General features: G+C 41.4%; 3 protein-coding genes across 3 annotated transcripts; all 3 read right to left on the minus strand.

The window, feature by feature from the left end:
* Positions 1-1,952: 1,952 nt before the first annotated feature.
* Positions 1,953-4,033, minus strand: LOC103516290. Its single transcript, XM_008481567.2, has 3 exons — positions 3,851-4,033; positions 2,882-3,102; positions 1,953-2,432 (listed from the first exon to the last, which is right to left on the minus strand). Exons 1-3 carry the CDS (start codon positions 3,992-3,994, stop codon positions 2,015-2,017), a joined length of 783 nt encoding a protein of 260 aa, XP_008479789.1. The 5' UTR covers positions 3,995-4,033; the 3' UTR covers positions 1,953-2,014.
* A 1,677-nt stretch (positions 4,034-5,710) lies between these two features.
* On the minus strand, positions 5,711-7,832 carry LOC113468497. The gene is made up of 3 exons (XM_026825641.1): positions 7,787-7,832; positions 6,376-7,119; positions 5,711-6,108 (listed from the first exon to the last, which is right to left on the minus strand). The coding sequence occupies exons 1-3, from the start codon at positions 7,830-7,832 to the stop codon at positions 5,711-5,713; spliced, it is 1,188 nt and encodes a 395-aa protein (XP_026681442.1).
* Positions 7,833-8,880: 1,048 nt separating this feature from the next.
* Positions 8,881-13,276, minus strand: LOC103506081. The gene is made up of 7 exons (XM_026821336.1): positions 13,254-13,276; positions 12,499-12,802; positions 11,736-12,119; positions 11,224-11,546; positions 10,631-11,051; positions 9,867-10,363; positions 8,881-9,273 (listed from the first exon to the last, which is right to left on the minus strand). The coding sequence occupies exons 2-7, from the start codon at positions 12,662-12,664 to the stop codon at positions 8,923-8,925; spliced, it is 2,142 nt and encodes a 713-aa protein (XP_026677137.1). The 5' UTR covers positions 12,665-12,802; positions 13,254-13,276; the 3' UTR covers positions 8,881-8,922.
* Between the last annotated feature and the right edge of the window lie 2,754 nt (positions 13,277-16,030).

Here is a 16,030-nt window from a genome sequence, read left to right on the forward strand (position 1 = left end):
ACGTAAACTAAAGACCCAGGGGTTAAAACCCCCCCAAAAAAAAAAAAAAAAAAAAATCTGGTGTGAACATCACACGACTTCCCTTATCCTGTGGAATCATGCCGAAATCCTCCAAAAACGGTCAAAATACTTCCAAACGCTGCACCGATCTTAATCAGTTTCGTGTTACATCCTTGTCAGCTTGTCACCATTTTAGGGTATCATACCAAATTTCAAGTTTCTAGCTCTTACCGTTCTCGAGATATTTTCATTACAGACAGACGCACAAACGGACCAATGGCTGAAACTTTGGATTCAGGCTCTAGGGACTTCAAAATGCGTTTTGCACTAAAAACTCACCACCAAAAATTTCCGCGAATACACTAGATACCTTCCTTATTATAGGTGGGATAAGGAAAGTAAAAATAACCAACATAATAAACAGATAAAGTAAGTACTTACGTAGTACGTACATATCTAAAACTCACTCGAAAATAATAATAGTAATAAAAAAAAGTAATAAAATAATAATAAATACCATATAGGTAATAATTAATAATTATGGGTACCTACCTACCTATTTGACAACCAGCTGTCTATCAAACGTTCAATTTGAAGTGTTATTCGTCACCACACACAAAGTTAAAATTTCCTATCTCAAAATACTCCCCATGTAATAAAAGGGATCATTAAAAAGTGTCCAAAACTTGAACTTTTTTTTGAAAAATTTTACAAGTCCAAATTTTTGTTCGAAAATTTCCTATCTTAAATACTCCCCGTGTAATAAGGAATCATAAATTATTAAGTAGGTAGGTATGAAAAAAAATGATTTTTACTTTCTATTACTATTACAGTATAGCGGAGCTATACTAGTTTATTTCGAAGTTCGAAGCAACATTGACTTTGGTTGATATCTGGATGAGTGACTGTCCGATTTTTTCTAAATTGTTATCTACAGTCACGTCCTTGGACCATACCGGGATATGATACCAAATTTCATCTCTCTACGACAAACCGTTCTTGAGATATTTTGTTCACAACTTTCTACTTTTTCCCATTTAAACCTGTAGTACGCAATTGATAATCACAATTTACGAGTATGATCGATTGTCTTCGACAAAATCTTGCTACTGTGAATGATATCAACAACATGGTTGATATCATTTCTGTGCTATTAATAATGCTCAGCACTAATAGGACCAAGATGCTAAAGTCTTATCGTCCCGAAAGAGGGACTGAATATAGGATATTAGAAAGTCAGCCGTGGGTGGGAATCGAACTCGCGACTTAGTGCTTACAAGATAGACGCACTAATAATAATAAATGGAGCGGTAAGTATAGGTACCTGTGTATTGTGTACCGACCTATTTGCGCGCTTCTAGAAAATAATTTATAAAATAAATATAATAATACAATAAAAAAAGAAAAGAAAACCTTGAATATTGTCATACTATCCTAATAAAATTTATTATCAAGACTTGTGGACATTTTGACGTTATCACTGGTGATCTTGACCTCATGACCCAGTTTTAGAAAGTACCTACGTAGTACGGACCCCGTAGATATGACGTGTACTTGTGGGGTAGGCTTATGGAGCCTATGACATAATATGTCTAACGATTGAGTACCCTAAGATCAAGTGGCAAAAGAAATTTGTAATTGTAATTGTAATTTATTTATTTAAAGTGAATACAATACAGGCAATTGACAAAATATTACATAATGGCAACACCCTATTACATTATAAACACTGTATGAAATAACAAAAGTGATGTAAAGAAGAAGGAACAAACCCACGAAAGAAGAAAGAAAAGAAAGAGAGAAGAGAGAGAGAGAGAGAGAGAGAGAGAGAGAGAGAGAGAGAGAGAGAGAGAGAGAGAGATTAAAAATGACATTGATTGATCGAAAATGTCATATTTATGGTGAGATTCATCAATAACTTAATTGGAAATTTCACTAATAGCAGATTTTTTTTTTATTTTATTTTCAATTGTTCAAATTCCAAAAAGAAGTCACTTAGTTAAAAATAATGAAGTTATGCACTCATAATCGACACCGGTAAGAGGTTCATCAATGACTGAAAATACTTCATCTTCTCAAGCATAACTTCCTTCAAGCCACCATCCTGAGGGAGCACACTGGACAACACAAAGATCTGCAACGCTACATCTTCCTCCCGAATAAATCTACCAAGCATTGCACCGAACGAAGCACAACGCTTCTCTCCATTCTCTTTGAAATAGTTCACCAAATTTGCGCTACAAACGGCGTCGGATTTCGCGAGGAAGTTGAGTTGCGCCGAGTTTATGAGCGCAATTTGCACCCAAGAAGCGTGGTCGCGCTTACACCATTCCAGTCCGGTTGTGGTGAGCGCGGATAGAATATTGGTTAGCGCTTCTGTCTTGGCGACTTCTCCCGTTGCTCGGATGAGGTTTCTCACTTTCCCCATTATCCTGTTGGCATTGGTGTTAGTAGAAATAGAGTATTTTTATATTGTACCTATTGTTTTATTAACGATAATTTTTTTCTAAGAGATTTGATAGATAGAGGGAACCAGGGAACTGCATCAACTGGTCTTATCGTCCCCAAATCGAAGAGAGGAGGACAGGACAGGAGAAAGCCAATCGTTCCGAGAACGAATCTTATCAAATAAAGTTCTCCCAGGACGCGAATCAAACCCACGATCTCAGGCTTACACCTTACAAATTAGGCGCTCTAGCTTCCATGTTAACTATGCTGGCTAAATTGATCTTTAGATTTCATTCATAAACATAAAATGATGTGGATATTTAGTGAGGTAAAGGTACTTGTACATTATCAAAGACCGAGTACTTTTTGGTACTCGGTCTATGCTACTAAGATAACTTTGTGAGTTACCATTCCCCCCACTCTAGATACCTACGTATTGGCCAGGTATGGCTCCGGAAACAGACAGGATTTGGCCAGTAGCATTTCGGCCACTCCGGTGTGATGTACGGCCAAGTCCGAATCTGTGTTGGACACGCCAGGATGGGCGATGAACAGACAAACGCTGGTCAGGAGCAGGGCTATCTGGTCCAGACCGGAGAAGAGGACCGAATTGTTCCGAATGCTGACGAACGTAAAGTGCATGCATAGTACGGCCTGTAAGATGAAGCGTGCCGGTGCGTGAAGGTCAAGACCTCGAACTCAGATCTGTCAGGTCTGTCTGATAGTGTGTGTGCTCATCAGGTACATTGATACATATCAGGTAGACCTGATAGGCGGACATGATCAGGTGTAAATGTCAGGTTTACCTAATAGTGAGTGGCGCTGGCCTATCTTTTCATTATCGCTGTTTCGTATCTCAGTTTCCGACATCTAACAGTTCCTTATCTCGAGTATCACAGAGTTTCTCCACACAGGGCCGGATTACCCATAAGGCAGAATGGCAGACTGCCACGGGCCCCGCGCTTTTGGGGGCCCCACGCTTTGAGAACTTACACTAGATATTATGGGTTTTTTCTAAAAAAAAAACATGATAGGTATTTTGCATGAAAGATGTGCTCACAAACATTAAAACTTCAATGTGTAAAGAACTGAAACGGCAAAATACATTTTGATAACAAAACTCGTAGGTAATGATTGATACAAATGAATTAGGTGGGTATAGAAGTGTTTTCTAGTAGGGAGGGGGGTAGGTCCTGGGGGCCCCACGCCTTTGAAACTGCCCCGGGCCCCGCGGGGAGTTAATCCGGCCCTGTCTCCACGTCTTCTTTGGTTTTGTCACCGTCCTTGTTACTGTCATTCCCCCAGTAGGAAATTGTGATATTCCCATCAATCCTTAGAAGGAAATTCCGATCACCTGTAGATAAGCAAATACAAGCTTAACCCATCTTTTGGATAATCACACCTGTAGGAAATTGTGGAACGGATTCTCATGATGAAACGCATGCACGAGGGATACGAATCGTTCCGACGCGTCTCCGTCAAACAGACGCGAAGCCCCATACGTCTGCTCCATCATCAGATAAACGTACGCGGGAAGAGCGTTCATTTCCGCCGGCCCCGGGTGCCACGAATAAGAGTAGAAATCTGGCGGCAGACCGTGAACACAATAGCTTTGTATCAATTGACAAAGTGGAAATGATTGTATGAAAGATGTTTTTGTGATTATTCACCAACTTTGTGATTATTCACCAACTTATTCTCCATTATGTACCTACCCTATATTAGATGTTATTTATCTATACAGTCATACTATGTACTTTATATTCATTTGTAATGTGTTACTGATTTGATATCATATTTACCTACCTATTTACGTATAACATTCTGCATGTATGATTGTGCATTATACCCACCCCTCGGGCTACAACGTTTCAGATATGCAGTCTGATCGAGCTTCAAATTTTCAGCGCCGCAGGCGAAATTTTTCAAAAAGTAGGTAGATACCTATGTGCCTCATGTTTGTCACGAGTTAATTTTGACGTACCTATAATTCTTAGACATTTTTCTATACATTTCTTGTCCTATTTATAGCTGAACGCTAAAATGAGCAAAATAAATTAGAGCGCCGCAGGCGAAATTTTGGTCTACAATCTCGAGAAATGCAGCCTCATCAAAGGTAAAAGTTTCAGCGCCGCAGGCGATTTTTTAAAAAACTTTTTGTGTAGCCCCTTAAGTAAAGGTTGCATACTTTTTTTGAAATTTTGTAGGGGGAGGGGGGCAGCTGTCCCCCATTCCTACGCCTATGCAAACCTCTTAAAAAAAAAAAAAAAAAAAAAAAAAATCCCAACTTTTTGAGAGTTGTAGTTCTGGTTGCACATTGTAGTCTGTGTTGTAGTGGTCGCGACTACTGGCGGAGTTGTTTATCAGGTTGAGTACAGTGGACATTGTGGAGGGATGGTATCAAATGAGGGAAACGGTCTCGGATGACTTGAAAGGGCTTTCGATGGCCTGGTTGTCTGATAAATGGACTTTCGAGGAATTGACTGCCTTATTAATGTCTAAAAATAGGATACCGTGGATTCTTGAATGGGCTGAGTTTTCTGTAAATAAAAGAAAAAAATCTGGTAGGTATTTCATATATGTAACACTTGAAATCCCAAGTAAGTACATAGAATACATAGGTACATAGACACTGTCTTATTGTTTGATAGGAACGGAGATAAGTTGAATTAAAGATTCCCCCCCCCCCTTCTAAACACGTTGTAGGAAAAGAGATAAAACCGTATGAAGTTCAAACAGTAAGTGGGTAGTTAGGTCAATGGCAGAACACATCCCTCTTTCAACAAATTATTAGGTACCTAATAGTTAGATTGCTAGGTACCTACCAAGGTATCTACATATATCTAGGTACCATAAAAAAATCTACCTACCACCTACCTGCTTAGAGTTAGGTATCTCCGTTATGTACACTTTTGTACATAGGTATGTAATGTAAGTGAAATAAATAGGTACTTACTAAGGTAGATAATTATTATACAATCTCCCACAGCTTAAACAGAGCTTTTGCACTGTCCTTGACCAATATTGAAAGTTTAACTATGAGTGCCCATTTTTTTTTTTTTTTTTACAATTATTATTGTGAATACACCTAGTTGCATTTAGAAGCTCGTAAGTCTCAGCCTCGTAGCCCAGTTGTGACGAAAAAGCCAAAGATAGGCAACACCGAGAGCGGCAAGAATTCGAACGACATGTCCTGTTGTTTTGGCGAAATCGTCGCCTTATTCTACTTCCTCTTCTTTTTCTTCCTCCTCTTCTTCTTCTCCTACTTCTCCTCCTCCATCTTTATCCTCTCGTACCAATAACAATAGATATAAACAGTGTTTATTAAACACCCATCACCCAATAACATCATGCAGAAGCACTTCTTCCTCATAAGTAGTATTGATAACAGATGGGAATTGGTCTTGGAGCTTTCCTTGTCTTGTGAAGCGGTCTTGGGGCTTTGATTGTCTTCGGAATTGGTCTTGGAGCCTTGATCAATTTGGAAAGTAGATCCTTTCTGGGAAGGAAATCCGTTTTCCTGAGAAGTGACTTCACTTTGGTCGTCTTGGGACGGAGCCCCAAAGCTTTTCTTGTTGTAGATGTTGATGATGCCGAGAACGGACGAGTTTTCAGAGAAGATGGGTACGCAGAGGAGATTTTGGATGACTAAATGTTCCGCTGTGGATGAGTTAGAATTCAACGAAAAGGAAGTTTGGATTTACTAGAAAAAACTACCTATCTAGGTACTTGCAGAAACACCATTAAAATATATCCCGTTCGACCAGAGAATGGCGAAATTCGGTATGACAGGTTCAAAATCGAAACCATTGAATATGATTATTTTTAGTATCGAGGGGATGTCAAAACTACATCTCACGTTGTGTGAATAATATTTAGTGATAGGTAGTTGAATCCTATTTTTTTTAAAAATCAAGTTATTCTTACCATCCAGATTCTCTGTCAACGGTTTCAAATACTCCGCTCCACATTCAGACATATCGTTTATCCTGACACACTTTTTCTCCTTCCGAACATAGTCCACAATATCCTCTACCTCTTCCTCTCCATGTTCACGTAAATTATCGCATCTTTCGCCCGAGTCATCACCATTTTCACACTCAAAGACACGGGAATCGTCGCAATCATTGATCAAACTTGTGGGCGACTTACAGTTTTCACTCACACTTCCAAGGGATCCTTGTTCGCTCACACTTTGACGTGAACGACTTGAACCATACACAGAACTGCGTGAATCTTCCGGAATCCGTGAACGTCGCACGTCGGTCTTCACGTACCTGTTTGGATCACGCGCCGTATGTTTATAATGGACCAATATGTTCCCGTATTTGACTGCCACAAAACTCGCCTGCTCTGCGAGCGTCAAGTACTTGACAAAGTTCAACGTCTGCTCCACGGTGGCCTCGAAGTTTTCTTGGCGGTAATATTCGTCCAGGAGGTTTTTGACGTGGTTGTGGATTTGTTCCTGAAGGAAGTTGCCCTCCTGTGCTTTGCTATGGTATCGAGAGATAGAGTGCCACTGGGCCAGGATGGTTGCAAGGTTAAGCTCCCCGTTGGTCCAAGCTTGGGTGTTGGGGCGTCCTAGCTCTATGAGACCGTGCAAGGTGTTGTCAGGTTCAAGGATGGGGATGCATAGGAGAGAAGACACGTTTTCTACCTCCACTCCAAGACCTGGAATAAGGAGGATTTCACTCCAGAAAGGTTACATAATATTGATATTGTAAACAATGTTGACGTTGCAGGAAGATCTACAGTGTAAACATCGTGATACTTCCTATTATTTATTCCTTCTTTGAAAACTAGTTAGGTATCTGTGTTTCCGGGAGGGGGGATTATTTTGACCTCATCAATAACGGATGAGGTTTCTCACTTTCCCCATTATCCTGTTGGCATTGGTGTTAGTAGAAATAGAGTATTTTTATATTGTACCTATTGTTTTATTAACGATAATTTTTTTCTAAGAGATTTGATAGATAGAGGGAACCAGGGAACTGCATCAACTGGTCTTATCGTCCCCAAATCGAAGAGAGGAGGACAGGACAGGAGAAAGCCAATCGTTCCGAGAACGAATCTTATCAAATAAAGTTCTCCCAGGACGCGAATCAAACCCACGATCTCAGGCTTACAAATCAGGCGCTCTAGCTTCCATGTTAACTATGCTGGCTAAATTGATCTTTAGATTTCATTCACAAACATAAAATGATGTGGATATTTAGTGAGGTAAAGGTACTTGTACATTTTCAAAGACCGAGTACCTAATAGGTACTTTGGTACTCGGTCTATGCTACAAAGATAACTTTGTGAGTTACCATTCCCTCCATTCTAGATACCTACATACTGGCCAGGTGTCGCTCCGGAAACAGACAGGATTTGGCCAGTAGCATTTCGGCCACTCCGGCGTGATGTCCGGCCAAGTCCGAATCTGTGTTGGACACGCCGGAAGGACCTAGTAGACCGGTACAAGTGAGGGAGGATGATTGGGCAACGTTTTCAGCCAGGAGACTTGATGATAAGGGAGGGGGTGACTGAAAGAATATGTAGATAGGAATTGTTTATTTAATGTAAAACACAACATACCAAGGGAGTATACCTAAGTAGGTAAACTAAACATCTCAACTCTCAAGTGTTTCGTTATATCTTTTTTAAGGTTTTGATTAATTAAAGCCCATTGAAATGGGAGAACAAAAGCCACCCCTTATTTGACCAATACACCAACTGGGCAGAAAAGCATACAGACAATTGAGAGCTAGTTAGAATAAGATGTGTATGTGTAATAATAATTAACGAATATTGTTGTCTACTGCCGGCCACTCACGCTTAGGCCGACAGAACGTGTGGCGGAAAAAGATTCAGACTTATCTTCAGATCGCCTGAGATACCTCGGTCTCAAACCACACAAGTTCCGACGGGACGGTCTGACAGACAATCTGAGCGTGAGGGGCTGTCATAATAAGAACTCACCTTTTCTCTTTCACAGCTCCCCAAATCAATTGAGAAAGCATCACACACAGGGCGCAGCACATACCCCATCGCATCTATCTTAGCATCATCATACAACTCTATGATCTCTTCATTCAGCACCTCATTACTTCCCCAAATAGAACGCCTCCCTCTTTCACAATCTTCCTCCACAGTCGAACTGACGGGTTCGCCCGATCTGATAGTGTGTGTGCTCATCAGGTAGGTACATTGATACATATCAGGTAGACCTGATAGGCGGACATGATCAGGTGTAAATGTCAGGTTTACCTAATAGTGAGTGGCGCTGGCCTATCTTTTCATTATCGCTGTTTCGTATCTCAGATTCCGACATCTAACAGTTCCTTATCTCGAGTACCACAGAGTTTCTCCACGTCTTCTTTGGTTTTGTCACCGTCCCCCAGTAGGAAATTGTGATATTCCCATCAATCCTTAGAAGGAAATTCCGATCACCTGTAGATAAGCAAATATAAGCTTAACCCATCTTTTGGATAATCACACCTGTAGGAAATTGTGGAACGGATTCTCATGATGAAACGCATGCACGAGGGATACGAATCGTTCCGACGCGTCTCGGTCAAACAGACGCGAAGCCCCATACGTCTGCTGCATCATCAGATAAACGTACGCGGGAAGAGCGTTCATTTCCGCCGGCCCCGGGTGCCACGAATAAGAGTAGAAATCTGGCGGCAGACCGCGTTCGAAGCTCCGCCAAGGAGTGTCGATAGAGACCTCGGAATCGCTGGACGGGACCTTAGAATTTCTGGGCGGGGTTTTGGTTTCATCGCTGCGTCGGGGATATGACGTGTGGCGAGCGCAGGTGATGATGTCCCGAGGTGGTGTTAGCTGTGGATAGAATTACGTCGGTGTTACAGGATTGGTTGTTTTCTTCGGGCATAGATTATGCCTAAGGGAAGAGATGATGAATAAACAGAGTCAATTTAGGAGAGTCGACTGGGAGTACAGAATGGCTACCTGCTTACATGTGACAGCAACAGCAGATTGTAGATCCCAGTCTTATCTAATGACATTTCGTTTCTTCTTCTTCTTCTTAGACGAAAAATCTGATACAAAAATTTACAGGAGGGTAATGTTCTTTATATCTCTGTTCTGAAATATACTACTCTATTACACCAAATCTCTAGAGCATTGTAGGCATCTATTTGAAATGAACTAGTCTTGAAATAACGCTAAAGTGATATTAGAAAAGACGTTTGATAGAGGTCAATGTAACTGCCAAGGTCTTATCGCCTCGAAAGCGAAAAGTGAAGGAAGACAGGACAGGAGAAAGCCAGCCGTTCCGAAAAAGAAAGTTATCTTTTAGGTTGGAATTCGCCCCGGGCGAGAATTGAATCCGCGACTTAGCGCTTACAAGGGAGGCGCGCTACCTTCCAAGATAAATAGGCTAGCAAGAAAACCGTAAAACCGTTGATGCTCACCTGTAGGATACGATACCCCAGATCGTACTGCACTGTCAAGCGACACAAGTCGTATTTCATCAGATGATGGCTCAGAATGAGAACGAAATAGTCGGCGATAATGCGTACGAGTGTCTCGTCTTGGGATGTGAACCCAGAACTTTGCTTAGAATTGAGCCCGGGATTTTCTTGGGAATTGGTTTTGGAGCTTTGCTTGTCTTGGGAATTGGTCTTGGAGCTTTCCATGTCTTGTGAAGCGGTCTTGGAGCTTTCCATGTCTTGTGAAGCGGACTTGGGGCTTTGATTGTCTTCGGAATTGGTCTTGGAGTCTTGATCAATTTGGAAAGTAGATCCTTTCTGGGAAGGAAATCCGTTTTCCTGAGAAGTGACTTCACTTTGGTCGTCTTGGGACGGAGCCCCAAAGCTTTTCTTGTTGTAGATGTTGATGATGCCGAGAACGGACGAGTTTTCAGAGAAGATGGGTACGCAGAGGAGATTTTGGATGACTAGATGTTCCGCTGTGGATGAGTTAGAATTCAACGAAAAGGAAGTTTGGATTTACTAGAAAAAACTACCTATCTAGGTACTTGCAGAAACACCATTAAAATATATCCCGTTCGACCAGAGAATGGCGAAATTCGGTATGACAGGTTCAAAATCGAAACCATTGAATATGATTATTTTTAGTATCGAGGGGATGTCAAAACTACATCTCACGTTGTGTGAATAATATTTAGTGATAGGTAGTTGAATCCTATTTTTTTTAAAAATCAAGTTATTCTTACCATCCAGATTCTCTGTCAACGGTTTCAAATACTCCGCTCCACATTCAGACATATCGTTTATCCTGACACACTTTTTCTCCTTCCGAACATAGTCCACAATATCCTCTACCTCTTCCTCTCCATGTTCACGTAAATTATCGCATCTTTCGCCCGAGTCATCACCATTTTCACACTCAAAGACACGGGAATCGTCGCAATCATTGATCAAACTTGTGGGCGACTTACAGTTTTCACTCACACTTCCAAGGGATCCTTGTTCGCTCACACTTTGACGTGAACGACTTGAACCATACACAGAACTGCGTGAATCTTCCGGAATCCGTGAACGTCGCACGTCGGTCTTCACGTACCTGTTTGGATCACGCGCCGTATGTTTATAATGGACCAATATGTTCCCGTATTTGACTGCCACAAAACTCGCCTGCTCTGCGAGCGTCAAGTACTTGAAAACGACTTGAACCATACACAGAACTGCGTGAATCTTCCGGAATCCGTGAACGTCGCACGTCGGTCTTCACATACCTGTTTGGGTCACGCGCCGTATGTTTATAATGGACCAATATGTTCCCGTATTTGACTGCCACAAAACTCGCCTGCTCTGCGAGCGTCAAGTACTTGACAAAGTTCAACGTCTGCTCCACGGTGGCCTCGAAGTTTTCTTGGCGGTAATATTCGTCCAGGAGGTTTTTGACGTGGTTGTGGATTTGTTCCTGAAGGAAGTTGCCCTCCTGTGCTTTGCTATGGTATCGAGAGATAGAGTGCCACTGGGCCAGGATGGTTGCAAGGTTAAGCTCCCCGTTGGTCCAAGCTTGGGTGTTGGGGCGTCCTAGCTCTATGAGACCGTGCAAGGTGTTGTCAGGTTCAAGGATGGGGATGCATAGGAGAGAAGACACGTTTTCTACCTCCACTCCAAGACCTGGAATAAGGAGGATTTCACTCCAGAAAGGTTACATAATATTGATATTGTAAACAATGTTGACGTTGCAGGAAGATCTACAGTGTAAACATCGTGATACTTCCTATTATTTATTCCTTCTTTGAAAACTAGTTAGGTATCTGTGTTTCCGGGAGGGGGGATTATTTTGACCTCATCAATAACAATTACCTTCAGGACAATCCTCAGTGGGCACCACGTCGAAAATCATCGCCCGTCTCTTCTTCACAGCGAGATTGGCGAAACAGTTCTTCTCCCTTATATTCCACCTCTTCACCTCTCTACTCAACACTCGAAACAGAATGGACTCCTCCAACACATAGTGCCACGGGTCGTACGCGTAAAGGTTAACATAGCTCGCATGCATGACACTAGCCAGACTGCTAGCTAGCAAGGATAGGACGAGCTCAGGACGTTGGTTACAATCGTACACCCAAGGTTGGGATGGCTGGATGGTGCTATAAGAGACTTGGAAGTGGATGGACTCCGGAGGAGCTTGTGGGGAGATGGGTAAGATGGTTACTGCACGGGGAGACAGGGTGCTGGGGCATGAGGCTGGAAATGGGCGAGGGATTTTGTTAGCTTACATTTTGAAGCACTTTATGAGAAGGTCTACGTTTAACTAAATGATTTTGTTGCTGTTATTTCACCTTTAGGTTGAGCCTATTTAACTCCCTCTGATCAGAAACCTCGAAGATTTTGCACCTCGAAGTTTTTTGATTGTCCCTTAAGTTGTGTCCAAACATAGTTGGCCGGTCGTCAATCGATGAGGAGAAACTATGTTATCAAGACAGAGTGGACGGTTCAGTCGACATCGATCAACGTCGACCGATGTCAATCGACGGCCGGTCGACTATGTGTGGACACACCTTTACTGTCTACGTCTCGTCTGTCGTTTTGTAACTCTCAAGCGGTCCAAACACCTCCATCTCACCTTCATAAGGCGTCAACTGTCCACCTGACACCTCTTCCACTTCGGACATGACCATCTCGTCCACTAACTCAAAACTCGCACCATCTCCACACTTCCAGTCTGAAGAGCTGGATGAGGTTTGCGTCTCCACTCCACTGTCAGTGGACATGCTACTGATGGAGCTCATTATGTGATGGATGGAGGGGAAGGGATCACTTCCACTGATGGAGGGGGAGAGCGAGGGACCTAGTAGACCGGTACAAGTGAGGGAGGAAGATTGGGCAACGTTTTCAGCCAGGAGGCTTGATGATAAGGGAGGGGGTGACTGAAAGAATAGATAGGAATTGTTTATTTAATGTAAAACACAACATACCAAGTTACCAAGGGAGTATACCTAAGTAGGTAAACTAAACATCTCAACTCTCAAGTGTTTCGTTATATCTTTTTTTAAGGTTTTGATTAATTAAAGCCCATTGAAATGGCAGTTCAACTTCACAAAAGCCATCCCTTATTTGACCAATACACCAACTGGGCAGAAAAGAATACAGACAATTGAGAGCTAGTTAGAATAAGATGTGTACCTAATAATAATTATTAATGAATATTGTTGTCTACTGCCGGCCACTTACGCTTAGACCGACAGAACGTGTGGCGGAAAAAAAATTCAGACTTATCTTCAGATCGCCTGAGATACCTCGGTCTCAAGCCACACACGTTTCGACGGGACGGTCTGACAGACAATCTGAGCGTGAGGGGCTGTCATAATAAGAACTCACCTTTTCTCTTTCACAGCTCCCCAAATCAAAAAGACGTAGACAGTAAAGGTGTGTCCACACATAGTCGACCGGCCGTCGATTGACATCGGTCGACGATGATCGATGTCGACTGAACCGTCCCCTCTGTCTTGATAACATAGTTTCTCCTCATCGATTGACGGCCGGCCAACTATGTTTGGACACAACTTAAGGGACAATCAAAAAACTTCGAGGTGCAAAATCTTCGAGGTTTCTGATCAGAGGGAGGTTAATCGGCTCAATCTAAAGGTGAAACAACAGCAACAAAATCCTTTAGTTAAACGTTAAAAGTAGACCTCATAAAGTGCTTCAAAATGTAAGCTAACAAAATCCCTCGCCCATTTCCAGCCTCATACCCCAGCACCCTGTCTCCCCGTGCAGTAAAGAGAAAGCATCACACACAGGGCGCAGCACATACCCCATCGCATCTATCTTAGCATCATCATACAACTCTATGATTTCTTCATTCAGCACCTCATTACTTCCCCAAATAGAACGCCTCCCTCTTTCACAATCTTCCTCCACAGTCGAACTGACGGGTTTGCCCGAAGGTGACTCGGTGGGGTTCGGGCGAGGTCGGTTTTCTTCGAGTGGAAACGAGTGAGCACTAAGGTTCCAGAATAGCTCACGCGTCATTGTGGCGATGTCTTGTGCTGACTGAGTGTGAGGGGAGGGGCACCAATAGCGGCCACGTTGGTTATTCATTTTGGCTCTCTTTAAGAACACTTCGAATTAGGACACTAGGAGAAAGTTAAATTAGAAAAGTTGGTGAAAAACTAAAAAGTATCTATTGGGTTGATTGTTCATTATTCCTGCTTCTTAACACTGTTCATTATTCCTGCGAATTAGGATTAGGACTTGGAGATAGTTAAATTAGAAAAGTCGGTGAATTAAATTAGAAAATGTGGCGAAAAATTGAAAAATATCTACAGGATAATCTTTCGGGGCTATCACCGATTGGTAAGAAAAGCACTCCATGTACACAGACGTATGATGTTGATTTTGTACGGTTTGATAAAAGTTGGTACGTTTGGAAACTGGACTTGATGTGCCGATTTCTTTCCAGTAGTCGCGTAATTTTCGAACCATGTCGCAAACTTTGAAGATACCTGGTACTAATTTGGCCAGAAAGATGAATCCTCCGATTAACCATGTTGGGAGTAGAGAGAGAAACAATTAATAATTTATTGATGAGCTGCCCAGCGTCTGGGTTGCCATATGACACGGCATACTACTCAGACATGCCACATTAAAATCAAATTGAAAAAATTAAATTAAAAAAAAAAAAAAAAAAAAAAAAAAAACTGGTAAAATTTGGTGGGGGTGGTGGAGTTTCTTCTTTTTGTGGAAAAAAAAAAAAAAACATGGATAAATTGGTGTAGGTGGTTGAGATTGTATCATCATTGCGATGGGCTGTAGAGATGGCGATGGATAATAGCGAGCGTACCTATCTTTTAATATGATGATGGGGGCAAGTTCTTTTAATTTGTTCTTCCCGATGTTCTGTTTTTCGAAAAAGTCGAGCAGAAATGGGGATATACTGCCTCGCGCCCCAAACCACAGTCCAACAACATCCCAATGGGAGATTTGATATTTTTCAAGGAAGTATGGGAGAGTAGGAAGATAGATCTCTCTTTTCTCATCATTCGTTTCAACATCCTGTTTTACCAAGGCCAAAAAAATTAAAGCATCCTCGAGATAGTGTACACCCTAACTTACGACAAAAAATGTTGTTAGGGCAACTAACTATAAGAATTTCAAACAAAACACCTTTTCCTGCAGTTTAAATGAAAGTTTACGATAAACAATTTTTATTATTTTTTTCCAAGTACAAAATAAAGTTTCGGAATAACACAGTTGTAGTGGGATAAAGGGTCTAGTATTTGTCCGTCCTAATTATTACATGATTTTATTTGTAGAAAATGATGAGATTTTTCAGACCCTTCGTATTCCCTCCCCCCAAAAGGGCGCCACCCTCTAAGCTAACTAGACTGGGTATGTAAAATTTAGGGAAGGAGAGATGAGAAATGGGAATGAAACCAAGGTAGCACGGACTGATCCGTGTGGACCCTTTAGATAAAGTCTAGGATAAAAGGTTAAAAATGACAGGATAAGTAAAAAAGGTAAAATGAGTTCTAAAAGAGGGGGAAGGGTACAAAGGTTAGGTAGAGCTCAAAAACAGGACAACAAGAAGTTAAAGAAAGACCCTACGTGACCAACTAAACGGAAAATACAAAATCCTACACAGAGAAAAAAAATACAAAGCCTAGGAATCTAAGATTAAGCCAGGCGCAAATCACATTGAGTATACAAAAAAATAATTCTATCATATACAACTAAACACAAAGGGTTAAGTGAACAATCAAGATGGAACGGGAGGGACAAAATGGGTTAAATGAACACCCAGATGAAAAAGACTGTTAATTAAAATTAATTTATTAAAAAAAAAAATATTAAAAAGTTAATTAAAATATTTCTACCTCCAGTCCCCCAAAGGTAGAAAGATGGACTTGTAATACAGGGACTGAGTTTGAGTCCCAGTAGCGAAATGAAAATTTAATAGCGACATCAAAGGGTAGTCATTTGTAAAAAACTAAATACAATATCTTTTGGTAAACATGTAAATATATATACCTATTAAATAAATTTCATGCGTTCGAAAAAGAATATTTTTAAGGACTAAAAATTTAAATAAATTCAATTCATAAACTCTATTGTTTACCAGTTAGTAGCATTAGTAAAGTTATTAGGCCGTCAGC

Source organism: Diaphorina citri, unplaced genomic scaffold (genome assembly GCF_000475195.1).
Source record: "Diaphorina citri unplaced genomic scaffold, Diaci psyllid genome assembly version 1.1 scaffold1, whole genome shotgun sequence".
NCBI classification, from domain to species: domain Eukaryota; kingdom Metazoa; phylum Arthropoda; class Insecta; order Hemiptera; family Psyllidae; genus Diaphorina; species Diaphorina citri.